Source organism: Quercus lobata, chromosome 3, assembly GCF_001633185.2.
Source record: "Quercus lobata isolate SW786 chromosome 3, ValleyOak3.0 Primary Assembly, whole genome shotgun sequence".
Lineage (NCBI taxonomy): Eukaryota > Viridiplantae > Streptophyta > Magnoliopsida > Fagales > Fagaceae > Quercus > Quercus lobata.
In genome coordinates, this window is record NC_044906.1 from 45,460,756 (window position 1) to 45,486,392 (window position 25,637).

Below are 25,637 nucleotides of genomic sequence, written 5' to 3' on the forward strand. Positions count from 1 at the left end.
GCGGATGGCGTGTCCTGTGTACCACCGAAAATCAAATTTTAAAAATAACTCTTCACCTTCCTTCTTTTCCCACTGCCTTTACTCGTTTTCCTGCCTTTTCTTTTTTCTTTTTCTTTTTTAACTTTAAAAAAAAAAATTATCTCTATTTTTTCATTATTTACTTCTTCGAGGTAGGAGTAGGAATATTATTGAAACCAAATAAGAATATAAATACCAAACCATGATTTTATTTTTGGGAACCAATACAAGAATTAATGTATCAACAAGGCAAGCATGTGTGGTCACCATACAAGCCAAAAGAATTGAAGTTGTACTCTCTGTTCTTTATAGATCTGTGATAATATATTATTGTTTACTCTCTCTTTTATGAGAGAGAAGAATTAGGAATTAGGGTCTATTTAGATACAACTGAAAACTGAAAAATACTGTAGTAAAATAATTTTTAAATATGTGAATAGTAACCCATTTTTAATAAAAAAAAGTTACTGAAAAGTGAGGTTTATGGATCCCGTTACTAAAAAGTTGAAAAGTCGATTAAAAGGTGCTGGAAAAATTGCTAGATGTGCACTGTTCACACCTTTCTAGTCAACAATCACGGCACAAAGAAATAAAATAAAAAAAAGGTGAAACACATTTTACGTCCAGACGTGGACACAAAACCCAGTACTCAAACGGAGGCTTAGATGACACTCTTTATCTCAATTGGCAGTTCAAGGCTTCAAAATGATTAACACCATGTGGAATTGACAATTTGATATCCCAGATCCCCTTGCACGTGAGGAGCCTCTAATCATTAGTCTTGTGTTTAATTTTGTAAAATGTAACACATGTTTTAATTTATTAGAGTACGATTTGTTGGCTACCAGATAGTTTGACATTGCATATTGAACACATCCTCACTACTAATTCTCCCTTTTCTCTCAATTTCTGAAGGAGGTTGTGAATGTAATCACCTTTAACCATTTCAAACCCAAATTCCCAAGTCCTATAGCATATTGTAATGTGCTATGTAAGTATATAACCAAAATCCTTGCTAATAGACTCAAGAGGCTACTTGAATGAAGTAAATAGTTCAAATCAGACTGCCATGGTTAAGACTTAAGAGGAGAAACAAATTTGTAAACATCCTACTTGCTCACGAGTTGGTGAAGGGCTATCATGGAAATAGATGGAAGGGTAGGTCTATCAAAGTTGATTTGAAGAAGGCCTAGGATTCCATCGAATGATTCTTGGTTAGTAGAGTATTTCAAGGGTGGGAAAGGTATTAGACATGGGGATCCTCTTTCCCTATCTTTTTGTTCTTGCAATGGAGGCTTTCACAAAAATAATGAGGTTTAGAGTTGAAGAATCCCATAATTTTAATTTCCATTCCAATTGTGCAGATCAAAGAATCACCCATTTTGAGTTTAATTTGCAGACCACCTTTTTATTATTTGAAGCTACTAGTGATGCCCTGAAGGAATTTAAGGGTCGTTCAACTAACTCTTGATCTTCAATTTCAAATTCTTTCTATTTTATAATTCAAAGCAAAAAGAAGACTTAAAATGGTGGAATATTGGAATAGGGCAGTGGTCACTCAAACTGGCTCCTTGTGGGTAGCATAAGGTGTTGTTGAAGGGTAGGTGCTTTTTAAATACTGAAACTTTTTAGGGAAGTGACTAGGCCATTCTTAAAACCATGACGCTGGTGATGGAAAGAAAATCTTTTTGTGTTTAGACAGATGGCGTCCAGTTGAATTTTAGTATCAAACTTATGGATATAGAATAGTCTACGTAGCAACAAGTTCTCTTGAAGCAAAAGTTGGCGTAGATAAAATGTGGTGTTACAAGCCAGCAAACTGAGTTTGGCGTAGATAAAATATAATAAATAAGGATAGTGTGGTCTAGTCAGAATCTTCTTCAGGTATATTCCACCGAGGAAAGAATTTAAAGCAAGAAAGAAGGGGGTGCCTTGGTGGAAACTTATCTGGTTTCCAATTGTAATCCCTAGCATAGATTTGTCATTTATTGGCTGGCTTGCTTTGAAGAATAGATTAGCAACAAGAGCAAGGATGTTGCAGTGGGGTTCACAGGGAATTGTGCATGCTCTTTTCTGTATAATAGTTACAGATAGCTGGAGTCATTTGTTCTTTGAATTCTTTTGTACAAAAATAATTTGAAAGAATATTATGGGGCTTTGCTTGGTGAATGATATTCCCTCCAAATGGGATGATATTTCATGTTGGGACACCAGAAAATTTAATTTAAAGGAAAAAGCGACCCTCCCATTGCCAGGTGGCATGGTGGACAACAATTTTTCATTTATGGATCCAACATAATTGTAGATTCAATGGATGAGAATTCAAGATAGAAGAGCAAATTGTTAAGAGTATTAACAGAGATGTCAAATCGAAGATGGAAGCTAAGGGCATATATTTGGTACGCAATAATAGATCCTATAATCAAATAATTGTTTGTATAATAACTATTTGATTACTTTTTTGTTGTATTTTCATTGCAAGAAATAGTTTTAAAATTGTTATAATAATTATTTCTTAGTAAGTATAACAACTTTTAAAATTGAATATATTTCCAAAATACAAACCTACCTTCCATATGCATTATCCTTTACAAATTTTCCACAAGTGACAACTAATTTCAGAACCACATATAAGGGTATTCACCAAACCGCTTAAACTACATAACCACACCCAAACCAACTAAAACCGCCCACAAAATGAAGTAACTGTACTGCACAACAAGTGGTATGAACCACACTACACGACAAGTGATAATAATACTCCCTCCGTTTCAATTTGTTTGTCCTGTTTGAAAAATCAAATTTTTTAAGAGAACATCATTTATTATCTTGTCTGCCTTATAAAAATGTATAAGTTTACAAAACTATCCTTAAATAAATTTATCAACCTCTTTTTAAAAAGAGTTATTTTTAATGAGGCAACTAAAAAGATGCTCCAATTAGATTGATTTTTTAAAATATTTGTTAGTTTTCTTTCCAAATAGTTTTGAAAATAAAGTAAGGGTGTAATAGGAACATTAGTAAATTAATGACTTTTATTTTTAGAAACAGGACATATTTTAGAACATCCCAAAATGGAATAAAGGACAAACAAATTGAGACGGAGGGAGTAGTAAATAATAATTTATTATTATTATTATTATTATTATTATTATTATTATTATTATTATTATTATTCTTTAGTTTACTATCAATTTATCATGGTTTTTTTTTTTTTTTTTGTCTTGTATATATTTTAGTTACTTTTTTTTATTACATGAGTTATATATATATATATATATATATTTTTTTTAAAACTTTTTGTCATATTGTCATAATTATTAATAGTAAATTAGAAATTGGTCATAACATCTTGAAAAATATTCCATCTCAAAACCGACTAAATTGCATCTTGTACACCGCACCGAATCGTACTACACTACACATGTGACTGCAAAATTGAGGAGCGGTGCGGCTATAGTTTTGGCAAACTACACCGCAAAGTACGATGTTTAAAATTGACTAAAATCACACTGAACCACACCGCAAACACCCCCTCCACAAGTATCACTGTGTATGAATAGGACTAGGACTAGTTGTTCCATTACAACATCTCTTAACCCAGTAAATAAGATTACTATTCCAAGGAATGATTGCACTAAGAGTAATTTAGACAAATCCAAGGATTGATTGCTAGAGAAAATTGAAGGATTGAAACATTCAATATCCAATTCAAATTTATGTATAATGTCTATTATGAATATGGATTCCATTGTAATTTACTATCAAAAAAAATTGTACGAAGCTATAGCCCTTTGGGCTCTTATTATGTGAATATAGGCCACAAAGCCAAATCACATAAACTCTTATCTTTTTCATCACAAATTTTTGTAGGGTTAACAGGCTCAAATCCAATTTTGTCAAGTCTATTAACCCCACTCCCAAGTAGGGAAGGAAACTACTAGAATTACATGATGGCTCCAAGCCAACTCGAAGGGACAAAGAAAAACATTAAATGCCCTAAAGATATTCTTCTAAATTACTCATGATCTTTGAGTTCTCTTATTTTCTAAAATAGCTTAAATCCTTCATTCTACATACATCTTTAGCTTACTCTTGCAATGTTCTTAATTATCTATCTGTCATATCATTATATATAAGGGAGAGGATTCGTTGCATACCCATATGCAGCAATTGTTGCATACAGGATTAGGTGGCAGTAGAATGAAGCAATGAATGTCTAAAGGTCATGTGGCCATCACTTCACTTATATATCAGTTTTATATCTCTAAGAGTAAAAACAATGGTTTTGTGTTCATGTCAAAAGAGAAGGATAATTGCGGGGTCTTATTTGTAACTAATTCTTTAGGTAGTTGATTTGGTGTTTAATTTTTGCTATCATTCAACTCCACAGCAGTACCATGAAATGGAAAAAGAAGTGTAGACTACTACATTCACAATTTCGAATTCTCATTGTTGCAGCTCTTGTGGTTTTGGCACACTGAAGATATAGAAGGTTAAAGGGAATGAAAACTATTTTTGAACTACGATATTGAGGTTTCATTGGCTCTAGTTTATAGGTTTCACCTTCAAATGTCAAATTAATATTATATTCTCTCTCAAAATTGAAATTGTTAGAATGATTTTTTGAGGTAAAATTGTTAAAACGATTGATAATGCAGGGAATTAGAATTCAGTAAGTCAATCATCCAAACTTATAGCATCAGAAAATATAGTGCCGGCCAAAGATCCCCAGTAATTAAGGTATTGTATTCCCCAAAAACTCCATAAAAGTGAGAGTTAGGAAATTTCACTCCATACTCTAAATTGAAGAAGCCTCGTATTTATAAAGTGGTTTAGGGTTAAGTAGGAGGATCTTAGCGTGCAAGTCCAGGGGTCTCATGTTATTCTGAGGAGCCAATTATCCTTGATTGTCTGCCAGACCTGGTCATCTGTCAGCCCTGGTCGCCTGCCACCATTGGGTGTTGGACGACCGGTGCTGAACAGGTTGTTTCACCGCCACCGGGCTGGTGTCAATCAATTGGACTGACTAACTGCTATAACGATCCACAGGCGCCAGACGAATGAAAGCATGTCAAACGCAATCTAAAAATTAGCTTATATTGTTTTATAACCGGGCAATGAATTTGTGACTTTAATCTGTTTGTTATCACAGAATTGAAAGTATTTATTTAGGTACAACTACGGTCTATGGAGTAACAAAAATTGTGTTCGACGATTTTATAAGCAAGACCCCACTTATTGTTCCGGTTTAAACAAACATTTTATTTGGGGGTCTTTCAGTCTTTGATATGTAAAATAAATAAATAAATAATAAGTTATAATAATTTTTAAAAAGCACATGAAGCATCTCAGCAATACAAACTTCCTGGAACGCTCACTGTAGATTTGCCCAAATTGCAAAAGGGTGAGAACAAGTTAGGAGCCCCAAAGTCAATGCGATACACAAAACAAATGGAATCAATCATTCACAAACCATATTGTCAGATATAAGTAGGTGAAAGCATCATTCAAGACCAGTAGTTCCTATGCCTACGGTAGACAACTCGCATTTCATACTGAAGTAACTCTAACTATATTTAAATTGATTTACATATTTGAATCACTAGGCTCTGTAGTGTTGTACCAAATCGTGTGTAACACCAAAAACTCTTCACAATTGCTCTATGCAACAAACTCGCAACCATAAATATAAAAGAGCTAACAACAAATGATGATGAGACAATTAACCTGCTACAGTGGGTTGTTCCTCCTTAAGAATTTCCAGAGACAGAAATAGAAAGGGGCTCAAAAAAATATTCAGACAATTATAACCTTCTAATTTATCCTTGAGCTGTTCCTCCTTCCCCACCATTTCCTTTTCACAGTGGAACCATCTTCATTTCCAAGTTTATGCAAAACCACCTTTGTCTCCCGCAGTCTTGCCCCATAATCCTTCTTCCATGCTTCAAACATCTGCTTCAACCTTCTAAGTTCCCGGTCTGGATTTAAACTTGCTTCGACTTGACCAGTTTTTACCTCCACCAAGAACTTAGCATCATCACCAAATACTTGACTCCTCTGCTCAAATTCTTCAGCCAATCGGCTAATTACACTCAAACCTGCACTCATTGGTCTCAACCCATTGCTCTCAACTGATCTAGGATTACTTCCTATATCTGAGCTATAGTCTCTGTCATCACTTGCATTTACAGATGCATCAGAGTTTCTTTCAGAATCATCAATGGCTAGGCTCTTCTTTGCAATGGAGAGGCTAGATTGTAGGGATCTCATTTGTTTCTGCCACACTTCTTCCATGGATTTCATTTTCAGCTCATATTCAGACCAACGACTCTCATACTGTTGGAGACGTTGGTGGAGAATGTCATTCTCCTCTTCTTTTTCTCTCAGAGCAGCCTCAGCCTTCAGAACTCGACGTTGTAATTCAGCAAGGAAAGAAGATTTTACCAGCACCTCATCTGACTCGTTAGCCTGTTTGGAATTCATAATTGTGAACTATGTCAAACCAAATGAAACAGTTGATAATTCGTGCAATACACAGGAAAATACTAGAAAGTTTAACAAAATATGATTTTTTTCCCCTCTTTTATTTTTTTGTCTAAATGTGAAATTTGATAATTATGATAATTAATAATAGGTATTTATTATGATTGTCTTTGTATATGGAATTTTCTACTCTATCATTTAAAGAAAATATGATATGGTAAGATTCTAAAGGAGTCATATAGGATAGAATTTAATCAATAAAAATATATATATATATATATATATATATATTATAATACTAATGTGTAAAATTGTGAGGCCTCAAAAACTTATATGGAACAATATGAAGAGGTCAACCAAAAGTCAAACGCTTCGGTTTTATATATATTATAGATTATAGATAATAGATAAGAGGGACCATTGCATGCAAAATATGTTATATTAAACTACAACACCATCAAAAGACAAGCTGTCCATACAAGATTAGCAAAGATACTTCTATGGACATTAGTATCTCCATTTGATTTTTTATTTTTATTTTTTGGGTCAAAAAATTGATCCACATGATTGGATCTTGATATGTAATATTTTTAGGAGATTTAACACAGTAGCATAGAGGAGAAAATGGCTCATAAATTTTCCAGCAATTATTTTTTGTAGGGCAAAAAAAATGTAAATAATTTGGGAATGAGACAGTATGCATAAACATTAATTACATACATGGAGATAATGTATTATTTGATTTGATAGCATCAAAATGAAGAGAAGCAAGCTGTTCAGAAAAGTTGAGAAGTTAGAAAAGGAGCATTATCAAGGAATATGGAGTACCTTTATGTCCCCAGATTTTAATAGTCCTATATCTCCTGAGCATCTTCTGACCAGCCAGCCACGAATGACTGCCAAAGAGCACCAAAAAAATATAATGTATGGTAACATTTGCCAAATGACTTTAATGTCGGCAATCTAGTTATAATTTCAAACTCAAGTAACCCATGTTAAACAGTTCCTACTTGGATTGATAGAATCAGTTATTCCAGCCCCATTCCAGTTATCAACTAAAAGGTAAAATTATAGATAACACCCTTCTGGTCGAACCAAGTGCACAAGTTCCCACTTTTGCAGGGTCTATGAGAGGATATTGATAGATAGCCTTACCCCCAATTTTTGTTTGGGAGAGGCTAATTCCCAGACTCAAACAGCAACCTATTGCATTTGGTGAACTTGGTGGAAGGCACTTGTCATAGCACCACCCTTGTGGTATACACTTAAAACACAGAATTACTTTATGCTTTATTTTGTGACACTGCCCCTGTGGTTAGCTCTGTGAGGCATCTCATCTATAGTCTTTGTGTTTTGTCAGTTTATACTTAGAAAGAATTGGATGAAAGACCACTTTGTCATAACACTTATGTTGTAGAAGTGATTGTCAGACTGGGATAAGTTCATGTCACCTTAGAAGTTTAATAATCTCTACTAGCCTTAGGCAGAATGGTCTTTTTCTTCATTTCTTTCTCAATAAGTGATGTTGGCACTTGCCACATCATCAAATTCTGTAAAAGCTAAAACAGAAATCCCTTATGGTTACCATGAGGGAGATTAGTGTCACAAAATAAAGCACAAGATAGATCCATGTTTTAAGGGTACCACAGGGGTTGTATATGTAATTTTCCTAATTTCAAATATAATTATGTACTTTCAACATTTCCATTTCAAATTATATTTGATTACGCATACCTTAAGGAATAAACCACAAGGGAGATAAGTGTCAGAAAATAAAGCACAGGATAGCTACATGTTTTAAGAATAGGGGTTGTATCTGTAATTTGCCCTAATTTCAAATAAAATCAAGTACTTTCAACATTTCCATTTCTTAATTATATTTTATTACGCACTTGCTCTGAATTTTCTTTCTTATAAACAAATTGGTGCATTGAATTTGGGCTGAAACTACCCATATTGAATCTATTAAATAGTTCTGTGCAAATCATATCTGAAGTGAATATAATAATAACACTATTACCATGCATCAGAGGATTTGATCTACAACTTACGAATTTAAATTTTTACCTGATTGTATCAGAATTGAGGCATCACAAAGATTCTTCAATTTCTTCCTAGAAATCCTGGCTTTCATCTGCTTTTGTATTACAATAGCAGCTCTATGTCTCTGCAGTAAGACTGCATATTCCTTTCTAGTTTTTTCTGACCGAACAACTGCATAAGTGGATGCAACAATATCAATTCTTGCAAGAAATTTCTTCTTAACAGAGTATGAAATATTTCAACAAAGTAGAGCTGTAAAAGGGAAATACATGACTGAAGGATGGAAATTCCTCTTCTAAGCTCCTTAAGGTAACAGCGTGCTTGGTGTCCTCTGAAGCAGCTTTGAACCCGTAGAATGCCGTGGAGCGTACGGTTTCTTGTATCCTCAAGTACTCCAATCTGCATCCATTGCCCTTGACACTTTTATATTGGTAATCAATGAAATTATATGGATTGCATTTTCACAACAGCATATCATCCATGCTGAACAAACTAAGACAATGTTGAAATAAGCCTTTCACTACCAAAAAAGTTGCAACTTAAATAAGTTTTAATACCATTTGATTGGGACTAGTTACATAAATCACTTTAAGCTACTTAGCCCTATCTAGAGCCACGTGCCCAGTTCTCATTCTAACAATCACGTTTTCTTTAAAGCCACATCATAATTAAGGAACAAAGTTCAAAAATACTCTCCACATAATTATACCCAACAGAAGATTGGCTAAAAAAGCTAACTCTGACCGAACCCATAAAAACTTGTTGACTAAAAACCACTTTGTTGGTTGATGGTTGAAGCCTTTTACATAAGGGTTTCTCTGGTTGATAACATGAGTTGCACCCTTTATGCTTCAAAAGATACCTGAACTTTTTTAGGAGAAAATAAAATAATAATAATAAATTCTTGCGCAGCATCAAATATTCTGAGTTGCGACTGCAAGACTGCAAATAAACCAAGCTGTTTGCAAAATTTTAAGCTTAGTTCATAAGGAGGCAAATGGCTTGGGTGTTATGCCATGGAAAAGGAGACATTGTGGAGAACAGTGGTACACACCAGGTATGATGCTGACTGGGGTGGTTGGGTGTCTGAGATGACCAATGAACATTATGGTGCAAGTCTTTGCAATCATGTCCGTAATGGGTGGGAGCATTTTTTACTTTCATCAAATTTGAAATTGGTGATGGCCAATATGATCGATTTTGCATGATTGGTGGTATAGAGAATAGAGAGGTGATTCTTCATGAGGCTTTTCCTGCACTATTTAATATTGCTCAAGATATAGAGGCTTTTGTAGGAGATTTTATGCGTGGGAATAATGGCACTATGCTTTGGTATATCACATTCATTAGGCCTATTAAGGACTGGGAATTGGAGACATTGAAATCATTTTTTTACCCTTCTTTACCCCTCCAAAGTTGGAAGGGATGAGAAGACCAGATAGGTTGGACTCCAGCTAAAAGAAATGTTTTCTAGTGAAGTCTTATTGTAAGGTTCTTTCTCATGGTAAACCCTGTGGAAAAGCATTTGGAGGGTGAAGGTTCATCCCAAAGTAGCCTTTTTCTAGTGGACAACAGGTCAACAACTAGAGGAAAGATGCTCCATTGTGAATATGCATCTCAGCTTTAGTTTTTGCATTTTGTCAGTTTGGACCTCTTTGGGCTATGCTCAAGAGGATTGTGAATTTGTTGGCCTGCTGGAAAGGGAATTTGGATGATGTGCTGCTTTTTGGGGTGCAATTCCTTCATGCATCATGTGGACCATTAGGAGAGAATGCACTTTGTTGGATTTAATATTGATTTTGTTACATACTATGCATGATTGGATGGCTGATCTTTTTCCAAGTTGAAAGAATTTCTAGATGTCTGAGATCAGTGATGGTTTCGTATTACCCTAGTACACTGCCTGTGTACAAGGGGTGCACTGTACTTTCTTTATTTCCAATAAAATCTTTCTTACTTTTCAAAAAAAAAAAGTTTCACTTAATTTTGTTTAGTAAATGAACAGGTTTAGCAACTTGTGTAACAGAAAAGCTGATTCCAAGCAAGGAAATGTCAGCTCCTTTAGCCTCATGAAAAATGACCTCATAAACAAACTCATATTGGCCAGGTAGTAAGCTGAATTAGGAATTTAGGATCAGGAACAGAGATATATAGATGTATTAAGAATCTAATTATCCTTCTAATCATTTTTCTTTTAGGGAAAAAGGATGAGGGCTGTGTCACTCCATTGCCGCCATCATCTCAAGAACACCACCCCCCCCCCCCCAACCACACCTTTTCATAGTGGGCTTTTTGGGATTAGGATTGATGTTTCTAAGCTATCTATGTGTTCCTAGAGTGTGTTTGGGAAGCGATGAAACTCACAGCTTATTAAGTCTTTAGCTTATTTTTGCTATTATTCATAGGTCTCATTACACTTTTTGGTACTATTTATGGATCTCACTGTACTATTCAGTTAGCTTTTAGCATTTTTTTACAGTACTTTCAACAAAAAATTTTCAGTTTCAACTAAATAAGCTGTTCCCAAACGGACCCTAGTCTCATTTTTTATCCTCCACTTAACGTTGCTGTTAAAAATTGATCTAACAATAGGAGGTATAATGGACTTAATGCTGATATTTGCAAAGGCACTTCAAGCTCAAGTCCAATATCAACCCAAAAAACAAACAAACTTGAGCTTAGACTCAATTTTCCAATCAAGCTGACATGAGCTCAAGCAAGCAAGCTTTTCTAATATGTTTTCCAACTGATCAAAAAGAGGTGTTTGTCCACACCCTAGATAAAATAAAATCACAATAAAGAGAGTATGCAAATCATAAGCATAAAAAACAAGATTTTATTGGTTCAGCACACCTTCTCTATGTTCACGGATGAGGAGAAAATCCATCATCACCAATAAGGCTTACAAAATTCTCAACCCCTCAATTCAACTCAAGTCAACTAAGCCCATATTAAATTGTGTTACAATCTATGGAAAATTATCAACGAATCCGGTAGGCCATAGCATTCTTTTGCACCATTTTCAAAAATTGTAGTCCACACTGCACAAAACTTTTAAAATAAAAGAGAAAGTCATGCCTCCTTTTTCTCTACTTAACTATGCAGTATCTTCATGTGGACTCCTGCTAGACCAAGATTTTCTTTTCCTTAACACAGTCACAAAGCTACTCTCCAACAACATATTCCTAAGCTTGACCCAAACAGCCCAAAGTTTTGTTCAGCTTGACTCAATGACAGTCCTATGGGCTACAATCACAGTCCTATGGGCTAAGACATTAAATCTTGGGAGCACTTCACAACATTCTCCAGAAATGTGATTGATCAATTACATGCACTCATAGTTATAAATAATTTGTCTTCCCAATTTATTTTATCATCCCAGTAGGAGGCAGGACTTGAATAACATTAAGAGCATTCACATTGGGCTACTCATATGGTTTTTAAACCAAATTCTAGCTAGCCCAGCCCAAAACACATGTTCCACCAAGCTAGCTAAGTTTTAAAAAATCTACATTCCCTTGGCACACCGAGTAGTATCATAGCAAATTAATTTCTCTGGCTAGTTAAAATGTAAAAAAGCTACAGTAGCTCACCACGCCTAGCATGATCATAGAAAATTAATTTCTCCTCTTTTTATTTATTACTTAACCTCCCTTTCTCTCTCTCCTCCCCAAAGGTAAACATCTTGGACATGGATTGTTGCAACAACAAGATTGTTGCATCTTTCTCATGTGAAACCCAAATCAATTGACAACTACAACCAAACCCCATCAAAACCAAAAATCACCACCAGCACCAATCACCAAAACACATAAATCCATCACCGGCCACCGCCCAAGGCCCATACACAAACCAAAAGCAACCTGATCACTTTCAATTGACTTTACTTGGAGTAACGACGCAGTGGGATGGCTTGGTGGAAGTGGAGAGCTTGCAATAATTGGAACCACTGGGTGAGTGGACAGCAAAAATGGGATCTGTTTGGTTCAACCACAACTGAAGGGTATCGAGTATATGTGTTTCAAGGGGGCGATGGGTTCTGCAGGTGAATTGGCTCAGTGTGGATTCAATTGGGTAAGGAGAGAGAGAGAGAGAGAGAGAGAGAGAGAGAGAGAGAGAGAGAGAGAGAGAAGATTTGTGAAGAGAAACAATTTTTTTTTAGATGTTAATGAAAATAGAAATTATTGATAAAGAGTTTGATGTAGGGTGTATGTAGCTACAATTTAGACAAAATTTTGGCTAAACCAATATGAATGCTCTAAGAACCTACACAATTTTATCTTCCATGAATAACCATATGCATAAATGCCCAGCACTACCATCCATTCCCTCTACCCTTCCAGAAAATTATCCTAAGAGAGGAAAAAAACCTTTGTCAAAAACCAATCTCAAATATTACCTGTCCAGTTCGGAAAAACAATTTTGTATAGCCAACTTGATACATCTCTGGCAAGATATTGAACTGATGAAGAATCGCAACTGAAACACTAAGTGGATCCTGTGATGTGACATTCTCCAGCAGAAGAAAACCATATCTGATGCAAGATTCACCCCCCCCCCCCCCCCCCCCCCAAAAAAAAAAAAAACAAAAAAAGGGGAAAAAGTTGAAATCAATTAGATAATTGGAAATGCGATAAATAATTTTAGAGCTGTAACTGAAGATAAAATATCTTTCTTTACCTTCTGGCAAACTTTTGGTGCGACATTCGGGTGGGAAAGCCAGATCTTGATATTCGAACTACTTCTAGGACTCCACAACATCTTAACTGCTGCAGTACAAGTGTTTGCTCGTACAATCCAGGAGATTGAAGGTTATTGGGCTTGATACAACGTATGAAATGTGGTGTGGTGCTTTCTAGGCGTTGCATCAGTTGGAATAGTTGACCCTAAATTACCAACAAAAGTAAATAAAAGCAATTCAATGGGCAGATGAACTAACCCTACTAAAAAAATGAATTGGTAAGCTACACAATGGATCATGAACCCACAACCTCACCCTCTACTTAAAATTATAAGTGGGTTGATATTGAGCTAGCCTTCCACAACAATAAATGAGCTAGCTCATTTGTAAGTGGGTCAAGAGTCTTGTGTCAATATCAATAAAAATGATCTAGTCTTCCACAACAATAAATTTCATAAAAAGTTAACACTAATTTGTTGCAAATGTCGAATGCAAGATCAAGTTGAGGAACAACCACAACTGGAAAGTAGTTTACCTTAAATTTTGTTGCGACACTTAGCTTTTGGGAATCTGCTCCACCTAATTTATATAAAGGACCTACTACAGGCTTCTCAGATTGTGTTAGCATACTGGAAGCAAATATCTGAGGAAGGTGGCAAGAGCATGAAGACAAAAGTTGAATGGAATCCAGATGCAACAAGTCCCTGTTCTTTTCCAGAAATCCAGTCGTGTCATACGTAACCTGAGTGGGCGAGCAATGTGAACTATCTAACAGTCAGGTAGCAAGAACAGAATAAACTAAAACAATTAAAGTTTTTCCTGTTAATTAGCATTTTTCTCAGTCAGAACAACGTTGTAGACAACATTTTGTAAACTTGACAATCTAACAAACAGCACTTATGGCATTGGTTCATTATAAGTTCCTAATACATATGGGATCAGACAAATGATTTATATCTCATACAATGAAACAGGATCAGATTGCTAGATCACCTCTAGATAAGAAGGTACCATGCACTTGAGACAAGACTGCCATGAACTATTAATGACAAGGTGAATACAACTATTAATGACAAGGTGAGTACCTCCCCTGCATAGTGACAGACAGAAAAGGCTTTTCCTCGTTCTCCTCTGAAATAAGAATTAGAATTGAGATGCTGCTTAAGCTTGTTTGCAAAGGTCAAATCCGTGCCATTCGGAAAAGTTGACTCCTCATCCAGCAGGGACAATAATCCCAATGGTTTCTGCATATAAAGGAAATGCAATTTATAAATCCAATTTGCAAATGATAGGCAGAATTAGCAGCTATGATAAGCATTAGAAATTTGGCTCTTATTTTCATTCTTTTACTTATGACCTTAACATCATCATTAAACAAGAGATTAGAAACGAAAGGAAAAACTCAAGCTATATGTTTCATCAAGCCAAGAACAAACAAGAAGCTCCCCCATATCAGTTCAATTGCAGCCGTAGTAGCCCTTTCTTTTGAATATTTCCAGTGTACTACTAGGGCACTGACCTATTCCATTTTTAGTAAATTCTTTTACTTATCAGAAAAATAAAAAGTACAAAAGCTCTTCTTTTTTTTCTTTTTCTTTTTTTGATAGGTAAGAAATAGTTTTATTAAAGGTCTACTTTATGCAAGAAAAACATAAAGCAGCCAAAAAATAGAAAAGAAACAAAAGCTATGCACAAGAAAGAAGAAAATCTACAAACATCAGGATGGCTTCACTAGATGTGAGTCCCCAAACCCGAAACCAATCAAACAAAGTGCCAACAAAGGAGCTAGAAGCTGATCCTTTGATTTCTCCACATCTTCAAAAGTAAGAAAATTGTGTTCCTTCCAAATACACTACATCAAACATAACAGAGTCAAATTCCAAAATCTTTAATATTTTCGAAAAAAGCTTCAACCTGCACTCTCAATAATGTTCTCAAGAGCTCCGAAAGCAAACTGAATCACAAAAATTCAATAGAATTGCTCTAGTTATGACAACTTGAGAATCTACAAGATCAAGATTTCACCAGTTTGACCAAAGCATTGTACTTGATGAAGGTATGTTAATTAGAAACGTGATTAATATAGCATATCAACTTAGGCATAGCAGATAAAGATATAGACAAATAATCTTTTTGCCCAGCCTGTTCAGCCCAGTATGCAGGCTTGGAGCTACATCATGCATATTGAACATGATCCTCCCTGTATTGATAAATAGCAACCTTTCTAAGAAAATTATTATTAAAACAGGAATAACCTGCAGAAGCAAGTACAACCCTTTTAATGACAACTGGCTAACTTTTGATACATGAGCTGGAAGAAAGTAATGACACTCCAAACACAAGACTCACCCATTAGTAACATAAAAAACCTAGACCCTAGCAAATGCCAAAAAAGTCCAGAATTTTAACCAATGTGTCATAAGAGGACACCGCCATAGGAAACACAACATTTTTTCCCTAGCAACTGAACTTTTTTTTCTCAACTCTACATGATTTTTTTTTTTTTATAGGTAAATGTTAATGAAAATGAAAAAGGAGATAATATATTTCTAAACAAGTCCTTTACTGCTATAAATTACCCAATCAAACAATATATTTCCCAAACATCCACTATCTACATTAGAGTGTCTATGTACACTTCATTATCATAGAACTAAAACCAAACTAACTGAATAACGACCAGTCCTCTACAATTGACATAAAACTGTCACAGGCAGTGACCATAATCTTTTTGTACAGAAGATAATAATGCAGATCTGTCTACTGCACAAGAAATATTTTGCAAACATCTACCGAAGATTTCATACATACGTAATATGAAGATTTAATAGATATCCACCTTTCCAAGTTGCCATCATAAATTTTTTAAGTATGGAAGACCATGCCATTCATAACAAAGATAACATCTACCGCACTGTAGTATAAAATTTAATAATTACTTTCAATACTAAAGATTGGGAAATAAGGCACACCCAGAATCTAATGCATAAAGTTCTGTACCTTTTCAAAAAGACTAAGACAATCCTGGTTGTCTTCAAAATCAACTTTTGCCCAGTCAATGCCATCTTGGATATATTCCTGAAAATGAACATGGACAGTCAATAGAAGTAACCATGTTTTCTGCGCTCTCTCAAGATAAAATAATACAAAACATTATTATCACTATTTCTTCATACCTCAGAGATTACTTATATTTATATTCAAAATTACACCAACACCCTAATTGACAAACACAAATTAGCCTCATATATGATAATTGATAAATTACTAGTTGTCCTAAAAGTTTAAACTAATATGAAATTGTGAACTAATCACTAAATCGTTATTCTAACCCCCCCCCCCTCTTTCATGACAATGCCTAAACTCACCCTCAATAAGTAGGGCCCAACACTGATTTTTTTAAGCAAAGACGAGCCCTGTAACACCTACTCTAATACTAGGATAAATTTTCATTTATTCTAGAAGCTTAAATTGATAAGAAAGAGTGAATTTAATCAATTAACCATTATCCTAATAATAAGCAAAGAATTTTATCGCTATTTGTAGATATCCAACATAAAATAATAGGGTCATTTGCAATGTCCACCCTAAGGTTGCATTTGACATTGGCTTAAAAAACTAGCTTTTTTTTACTATGTAGCTTATTTTTGCTATCATTCAACTTATTTTTACTACTATTCATAGGTCCCATTGCATTTTTTTGTACTATCCACGAGTCCCACTGAACTATTTCAGCTACCTTTTAGCTTTATCTATAGTACTTTCAACAAAAAGTTTTCAGTTTCAACTAAATAAGTTGTTCCCAAATGGACTCTAAATCATTACTTTTTGAAATTAACACTCTACTTCAAAATTAATTTATAATATCCACCCCACTACTTAAACTAAATATTAACATTAATATATAAGTGGGCTGTTAGGGGTAGATACTGTAACTTTTATAGGGTAAACTATACTTTTGTTCCCTAAAATTTGTAAGTTCGACAATTTTTGTCATTCACATTAAAAAATTTCTAATTCAATCATTTACATTTCAAAAATGGAACAAGTTCATCCCTCCTACTTTCTGTCCATTTCTTGCTTGAATTTTTGGTCCTTTAAATATTGGGGGCCACGTAAACAAAAAAATTAGATGACGGAACTAAATTGTTCCCATTTTGAAATTTGAGGAACCAAAATTGAACTTTCTAAATTTGAAGGACCAGAATCATAATTACCATATTTTTAACTGACCAAAAGTATTATTTACCCAATTTTTCATAAGTAATATCATTGAAAAAGCATAATAAGGGCGCAATTAATGTACATGTAAAGCATGGGTGGATATTGTAAATTAAAAGGAGCTATTCATTTTTTTTTTCCCATTTGAAATGGGAACTAATCTATTAATTTGACATATAAGTACACCACGCTATCCAACTAGCCGTCTCATTTGTTATTTTTGACAATAAATTTGGATGGTAAACTGGACATTGCAAACTAATATCAATTAGGTTGTTGATTGCAAAAGTTTATAGTTTATGGTTAACACTGCAAGATATCTCATAGCTTATGCTGAATAGCTATAATTGCCCCAGAAATTTATTAAAGAGCAAAGAAACAATACAGAGGAGCGTTCAAAAGGTCCTCCAAAAACTTTAAAATCTAAAATTTGAATGGGCAAGAAACTAAAAACAAAGAAACAATGGCACTACCTAAAACAGACATTACTTGTAGCAACAGGATACCACAAAAATTAGTGATACTTGGAAAGATATACTAAAAGATATCCCGAGTGAATAAAAACTATTGAAGGTCCAATTATCTATGTTGGGATTTTGGTTTATGAAAGTTGGAGAATCAATATCTTGGGGAGTTTTTTAGTGACTACTTGATATGGGACTCGGCCACTTAACCAACCATACCATTCAGACAGGGAACAAGCAAAACAATACTCCCATATCTTGCAGCTATCATGACAAAAAAAAATCATCACTTCCAAAAGGCAAGCATGTGACGACTGTCTTAGGCATCAATTTACAAATCCTCAAAAGCGAGAGCACCAGACATCATCCTGCATAGCAACAGATGGTCTACCATGTAGCCTCATCTGTATATTTCTTATAGCAATTTTTATACACCCGGGTACTGTGGCCATGATTAATTAAAAGCTAGGGTTTTGGAGCTCTTGTAATTCATCTTTTCTAATATTTTAAGACTAGTAAATTAGTTTTTTTTTTTTTTAATCATTTGTCTTGTATTCGTTACATTACTCTAGTGGCATCATGGCTCTACTAAATCACAAATGAGTATTGGTGGTAAACAATGTAGAAACCATTTAATTTGTTGTTCATCATTATATTAAAAGAGTGGTTGCAAAGATATCAAAATGGGAATATAATCAGTTTCCATGGATGCATGTCTCAGCATGAATATGGGGTCATTATTTATTAAGGCTAAAGAGCAAACTACACCCCTAAAGTTTGGGAGTCTTTGAATTTTGTACCCTGAAGTTTCAGAATTTGAAGTTTAGCCTCTTAAAGTTATATTCTGTTTGCATCAACGGACCCTCCATCCTTATTTTCCATCAAGTGCCACATAAACTTACTCCATGTGTATAGTTCATCCAATAAAATGATGCCACATCATTTTCTTTTCTTTTTTTGATAAGTAAAGGAAATTTTATTCAAAAACATAATAATGAGTCACCCAAGTATACAGCAGGGGAACACAATAATTAAATACATAAATTACAAGCATCCATCAAATCATAGACCAAAAAAATGATGCCACATCATTTTTTTTTTAACCTTATGTGGCACTTGACAGAAAATAAGGACGGAGGAGCCGCTGATGCAAACAGAAAATAACTTTAAGGAAGTAAAATCCAAATTCTAAAACTTCAGGGTGAAAAATCCAAAGACCCCCAAACTTTAGGGGTGTATTTTCACTTTAGCCATTTATTAGTGAAGCCTTTCTCATATAAACTTCTCATTTTATTTATTAAGGAGGATGCCAACAATCTGATCCAGTTCACATTACAGTAGAAGTTGAGAATTTATTCTTCTTTTTTAAAAATTAAAAAATAATCATAATAAAAATCTAAAAGAATTGTGCTTGACCATTGCACTCTGTGCAAGGCTTGCATTTATTGGAGCTGAGGGTTAAGGTTCTTAGTGTTCTCCGGCATCCATCCATACAGCCAAGGCAGGCTAGTCCAGCAATCAATAATAAAAAAATAAACAAATTCACAGCCAGAGTTAAAATACAGGTTTATGCTGTATATAAGTGCATCTATATTGTGAAGCAACATTGACTGAGCACAAAAATGATGAAGAGCTCAAATTAAAACTTTACTAACACAATGGATGTAATTCGCAAGCAGATTCAGGTTAGAATACAAATGACTTCAGAATTTGAAAATTCAAACAAAACAGACAATGTGAAATTTGAATTCTAACAAGAAATTAGAAACTTTTCCTTATAAATGCAGGTCAATAAGCTTTAGTTATCATTCTAGCTGGTTCCAGCATGTGGTTTAATAAATTCAATATTGCCAAGAGCCTTGTGGCACACTGGCACTCTCCAGTATCCCATGTGGGGAGAGCTTGGGTTCGAATCCCTCTTCCCCCCACTTGTTGTAAGCCAAAAAGAAGAAGAAGAAGAAGAAAGAATGAATGAATGAAACATATTTTCTAATCAACATAGCAGTGGCCTTTTTGTAAACACAAAAGTAAGAAAATTTCAGCACTGCACTTTCAGATTCCAAAGCTCATAAAGTTTTTATTCCGTTTCTCTCCTACCTTTTCTGAATAGTTGTCAAAAACAAGCAAGAAAAAAAACAAAACAAAAAGCTTTGTCCTCTTTTTTTTTTAATAAAGTACTATACAGAATCAGGATGATAGTTTGGTTCTAAAATAGGGTATGTTTGGTATACTAAACGAAAATCAAGCAGGATATAGGAATCAATGGGAACAGGAGCTGTTGTAATAGAATAACCATTTTCTTTCATTTCTTTGGTTGTAATATTGAAAGAGAATCTCAAATTTGTTTCCACAATTTATTTATTACTTTAGATCTGTCTCTGATATATATAAAAATAAATGCTTTTTATATATAAACAAAAAAAAATAATTCCAACCAGCATTTTTTTTTCAAAGATTTTATTATCAATATCCTCAATAATGCCAAGCATACACAATTTACCTCTACTGTAATCTAGGCGAGGAGAATTAGATGAGGCAGGCCTGAGTAAGAATATCGACAATGGTGGAGGCTGTCCCTCCTTGTTTGATGTGGTGCATTTGGTAGGAAGAGAAACAACCGGTGTTATGAGGATTCTGAAATTCATTTTTAGAATGATACCAGATTGGATGTCTATCATAGGAAGCCATTCTATTTCTTCGATTTATGATTTGATGGATGCTTATAATTTGTGTTCTTGATTGTATTGATCCACAGCCGTATACATTGGGTATAGGGTGACTGTTTTTTTTAATGTTTGAATAAAATTTCCATTACTTATCAAAAAGAAGAAGAATATCGACAATGGTGGAGTAGTGGTTGCAGTTGCAAAAGGGACTTGTGTTGGGTCCAGCAGAAGAGACTAAGGGCAAGGAGGAGGGTACTTGAGGAAAATTCGTCAAGATGGAAGCTTTTACAGTAGAGAGAGTGAAGGTGGCTCCAATGGGACTTAAAATGGTGCTAGTGAGGATCAAATGACAGTTGAGATTAATGTTTTGGATGATGATAGTGTTTGATCAGACAATGGAGAGTGAGAAGAGAAGGCAATTTAGGATTGGAATGGAAATTAAGTAGTAAAGAGAGAATGCCCAAGGAGCAAAGCAGCAATTGCTTAATTATTTCGTACATCAAGGAATAGTTATTCTATTTCATGCATCAAGGAATAGTTCCTCACTTTAGGGTAATTATTATTCCCCGAAATGAAAGTGCAACCAAATGACCAAATAGATATTCTAATAAAAGGTCCATTCCATGTACCTTATTATTCCCCAGACTTTAACAATATGGATTCCATTTTCTTTTTGCAAATAATTGAAAGAGTTCACTCTATGAAAACCAAGGATTGCTCAAATCTGTTTGGTTTTATACTCACATTTTTCATATTTATACAAAGAAAATACAAGATAATACCTCTTGTTCTAACTTGAATAGATGGCGATTAAAGTGTTGCTGCAATCTCTCATTTGCATAATTTATGCAGAATTGTTCAAAGCTATTCCTCTGCAGAAACAAATTAAATCTGTATAAATAATTATTAAATAAAAGGGGAGAGAGAGAGAGAGAGAGAGAGAGAGAGAGAGAACATAAATGAAACATACATCAAATGATTCAAAGCCATAGATATCAAGAATGCTGATGGATCTGCCGGTACGCCGTTTGCCTACTGCAAGTGATTTGTTAATTTGTTCAACCAGCCACTCAAACAAACAAGCATATATTGACTTCGCTAATGCATCTCTTGTGTCAATGGCCTGAAAGAAAAAAGAAAAAAGAAAAAACATAATTTTTTCAATCATCAAGGAGGCTAGAATTGGTCAGACTCAAAGACAGTCTACCATATTCATATATTTTGACATGTAAAGAAAACTTCTACAATTCCGCAAACTTCAAAATTAGATCCAATACTAGAATGACGAGATTGTCACCCCATTTTCTAAGTACCTTGAAAACCTTGACTATAATTCTAGGGTAGCCAAAGACTAAATCTAAAAACATTTGAAAAAGATGAATAGATGAAGAAAGGCATTAAAATAATCAGTTGCTGAATCATAAGCCTTCATGATGCGGGAGATGAAAGAGAATTATTATTTAATATTATTTATGTTTGCAAGTCAATTGTATTTTTATGTTTTAGGTCCTAGTAGTTTATTGGGCTTTTAGTATTTTAATTTAGTAAGGTTATTTTTGTAATAAGGCAATTAGGGTTTCCTAGCCAGCAAGGGTATTTTTGTAATAAGGCAATTAGGGTTTCCTAGCCAATTAGAACTAGGGTTTAGTAATCCTTTATAAGCAACCTATTGTACTCCTTGAGGAGACAGTTGATATTTTGATGAATGAAAACAATGGCCGTTTGGTCTTTCTTTGGTCTGGTGCTGACTCCAGGTCTACCCTAGGTGCTGACTCCTAGTGGTTTTCCCGCTTGGTGCTGACTCCAAGCAAGGCCTAGGTGCTGACTCCTAGGTCATATCTTTTATTTTTCCGTTATTTCAATTTTGTTCTGGTTGTCCTGCGTCACTTCACTTATGGAGCTTACATGCTCTTAAAATGAAAAGATTAAAATTGAGAATAACCTTGTGTAAGAATGTAAAAAACTAAACTAAGACACAAAAAATGAAGTTATATAAGAGTATATTTCAAAGCATCTAATAAGCCATAAGACAACCATCTTTGTTTTACTTTTTTCTTTTTTCTTTTTTTAAATGTTTTTATAGGTAAATGTTAGAATAATGGTTTAAGTGATTAAATTCACCATTTTCTAACATGTTAAGCTTTGGGGGCAATCAATAATTCATCATGATATTAAAGCAGGTGGTCTTCAATTCAAATCTAGTCTCCACTCTACCCCCCATTTAAAAAGTTAAAAATCCAAGGTGTTGAGTCTACCTATTAAGAGGGAGTTTGGACTCACATGTGAGGGGGAGTATTAGAATAATGGTTGAGTGATTAAACTCACAATTTCCTAACAGTTTAAGCCTTTGGGACAAATGGTAATTTAACAATAAATATAACAAGCGTGCTTATGTAGGATTTAACCAATGAGATCACCTTCCACTCATTAAAGAGGGAGCAGGTGCCATTTGGTCAAAGACCATTGGCTATCGCTGTATAAATGGATCAATCTGATATGATCATTTAATACTTGAATTTCAAGTTCAAATTTATATGCCTTGACTAATACATGCTAACACCTAATGAGCCACCACTAAGGGAAATGACCCAGTAATATATGCCAACACCCATGCCTCAAGTCATGTCAAATTAAGAAACAAGGAAATGCAGCAATCACAACTATATTATGTTCCCACTATAGGATATCCTTAAAGAGAGAGAGAGAGAGAGACTAAAACCGCACAATTGCAACTCAACATCCTTTTTAGCATGAGCTTCAATACTAAAGAAAGGCTTAAAATATGTTACATGCACCTCATGTGAGCCACAAAGCAGTTGGGTCAGAAAGGAGGAACCAGATATCTGACAGAAGACTCAACCTAAGGGAAGCCCAATGCATAAGTCTCACACACATTTCATAACATGACACCACTCCAACATGATATTCAGATATGCAAATGGGTAATAAAACTCAACAGCTAATCTTTCAAGTAAAAGTTTAGCCTGATCAAGTAGCTGACATCCATTTTGAGCAGTATTTACATGATAAGAGAGAGCTATAAAGTGATGTCAAAAGTCCAACAAAAAGAGAATTACAAAAGAATGAAAGTATTGATATTCATTAATAACAAATATTGGGGAGATGAGTCATCTCTGCCTATTATCTTAGTACCAAATTTACATTGTGCACGATTTAAGTTTTACCATGAAAGTCTCCTTACCTGTGATAGAGTTAGCTTTTGGACAATATTTTCATTCCCAACTCTCATCTTGCGAGTTGACAAAGCTAACTTAAGCTCCCCAGCATCACATCCAATTAAATTAGCAACATTAAGCAGACCTGAAAGTAAAACAAGTCACTTCACATTAAGAACATGTGAGCACTGATTAAACAAAAAAATAAAACCTAGGAAGATCAGATTCATAGAATATTTTTTAAAAATAAGTAAATGCATGAGATTTAATGTATAATTTGTATATAACTCATATGATAGAGCAAGAGGAAAGAGATGACTAAAAAATCACTAGATAATATAAAATGTCAACTGCAAGCATATGCTTTGCACTGCCAAGACAACTACAAAGGATTGTTGACAGAAGAAGCCAGCCCAAATGCAACAGCTACTGAGAAATCAATTTAGAATCACCATGTTTTCTCAATAAGATTATAAACAGTTCAAATCAGCTTCAGACAACACATTGATAGCAGAGAAATTGTTTCGACTCCCAGATTTTAGAGGTGTCACCTCACTCTGAGCCTTGTACAGAAAACAAATTAGATGGTTAGAAATTCTTGCACTGGATGAGATTTAGACCAACTACGCTATTTGCAAAGCCAGACAAGAGGAACAAAGAGAAAACATAGGAGTTTATATTATCTTCCAAAACCAATTCTTACTAAATTTTTCAGAAATTTAGGACCATGAGAAACAAAGATTTATTAACAAAATGGCCTCTTCAACTAAAGTATTTTGGTTAAATGCAACTACAGACCGGTATTTACCGTACTAGTACAAAACACTCCAATGTTCTGTATCACTACGAAACACTCCCCCTAATTAAGGTTTTTTCTCATTTTTTCCTTCTCATGCCAGCACTCCCCCTTAATTAGGGATGTGTCTCTCAGCCTTCCACCCTTCCCAAAGTTTTTAACACTATTTCGTACTAGCCAGTATGGTCAGTATTTACCATACCAGTACAAAACACTCCCATGTTCTGTATCACTAATAGATCACGACGTGTTTGAAGCGCTTTGGCAAGTTTTGGTCATTTCAGTCAAAATATGTGTTTCAACCGGCTTGAAACAGTTGCTTTTGTCCTCAAAAACTACAGACAGTTTTGTAATCCCCCAACCCAATCAGACCCTAAATTTCCAATTACACATTTCTTCAGTTCTTCATCATGACTCTCTCGCCTCTCATCTCTCATCTCTCTTGCAGTCTTGCTCTTGCCTTTCATCTCAACAGTCAGCGGCACCCCACTCCTAGCTCACAGTGGCACCTAGCTACTAGCAACAAATATCCAAATTTAAAAATGGAATCTAAGCTTTATAGAGAGAGAGTCTGAATCTATGTTTTGGATATTTGTGCACGTGGTTGTTGTTATGACCATTGGATTCGGAGATATAGGTTGATCATGACCGTTGGATTCATAAATGGGGGATTATACAGATTGCAATTATTGGGCTCTCCGCATTCTCTAAGCTTGGTTCTGCAGGTTAGACCCAGTTTGGGAAAAATTGGCAAGCTGAGTTTGCAGTTGCTCACAGTGGCGTCTCCACTGGGGGTTTTAAGGGCTAGATTCTAGTTTAGGTTATAGTGGCCAACCCCTATCATTGTTTGTTTTATTGCTTTAATAAAACGTCATTTTTGCTTGTCATAACATTATTTGCATGATTGAAATTGTGATATGAATTGTGTATGCTGCCCGGAAACCTCGGTAGTAGTAGCCACAGATCGCAGTCCTCCTAGATTTGTGTACCCAATTGTGAACCTACCACCCCACCGCCTAAGACTCTTGATCTTTCTTGCGTTTCGTAGAGGACAAACTCTACCACTTGGACCAACGTGGCGCTCAT

General features: G+C 34.8%; 1 protein-coding gene across 4 annotated transcripts in view; it reads right to left on the reverse strand.

Annotated features, from left to right (window-relative positions):
- Positions 1–5,415: 5,415 nt before the first annotated feature.
- Positions 5,416–25,637, reverse strand: part of LOC115981914 (myosin-1) — a 31,412-nt gene continuing 11,190 nt past the window's right edge. For all 4 annotated transcript variants that reach the window (XM_031104347.1, XM_031104345.1, XM_031104346.1 and 1 more), the window contains exons 13-24: positions 23,782–23,900; positions 21,550–21,702; positions 21,362–21,451; positions 16,229–16,306; positions 14,314–14,472; positions 13,764–13,970; positions 13,228–13,433; positions 12,947–13,082; positions 8,817–8,946; positions 8,572–8,718; positions 7,333–7,400; positions 5,416–6,489 (exon numbers count right to left, since the gene is read on the reverse strand). In XM_031104347.1, the coding sequence (XP_030960207.1) occupies positions 5,836–6,489; positions 7,333–7,400; positions 8,572–8,718; positions 8,817–8,946; positions 12,947–13,082; positions 13,228–13,433; positions 13,764–13,970; positions 14,314–14,472; positions 16,229–16,306; positions 21,362–21,451; positions 21,550–21,702; positions 23,782–23,900 (2,147 nt within the window). In that variant the 3' untranslated portion in view covers positions 5,416–5,835. The remainder of the gene's footprint in view (positions 6,490–7,332; positions 7,401–8,571; positions 8,719–8,816; positions 8,947–12,946; positions 13,083–13,227; positions 13,434–13,763; positions 13,971–14,313; positions 14,473–16,228; positions 16,307–21,361; positions 21,452–21,549; positions 21,703–23,781; positions 23,901–25,637) is intronic.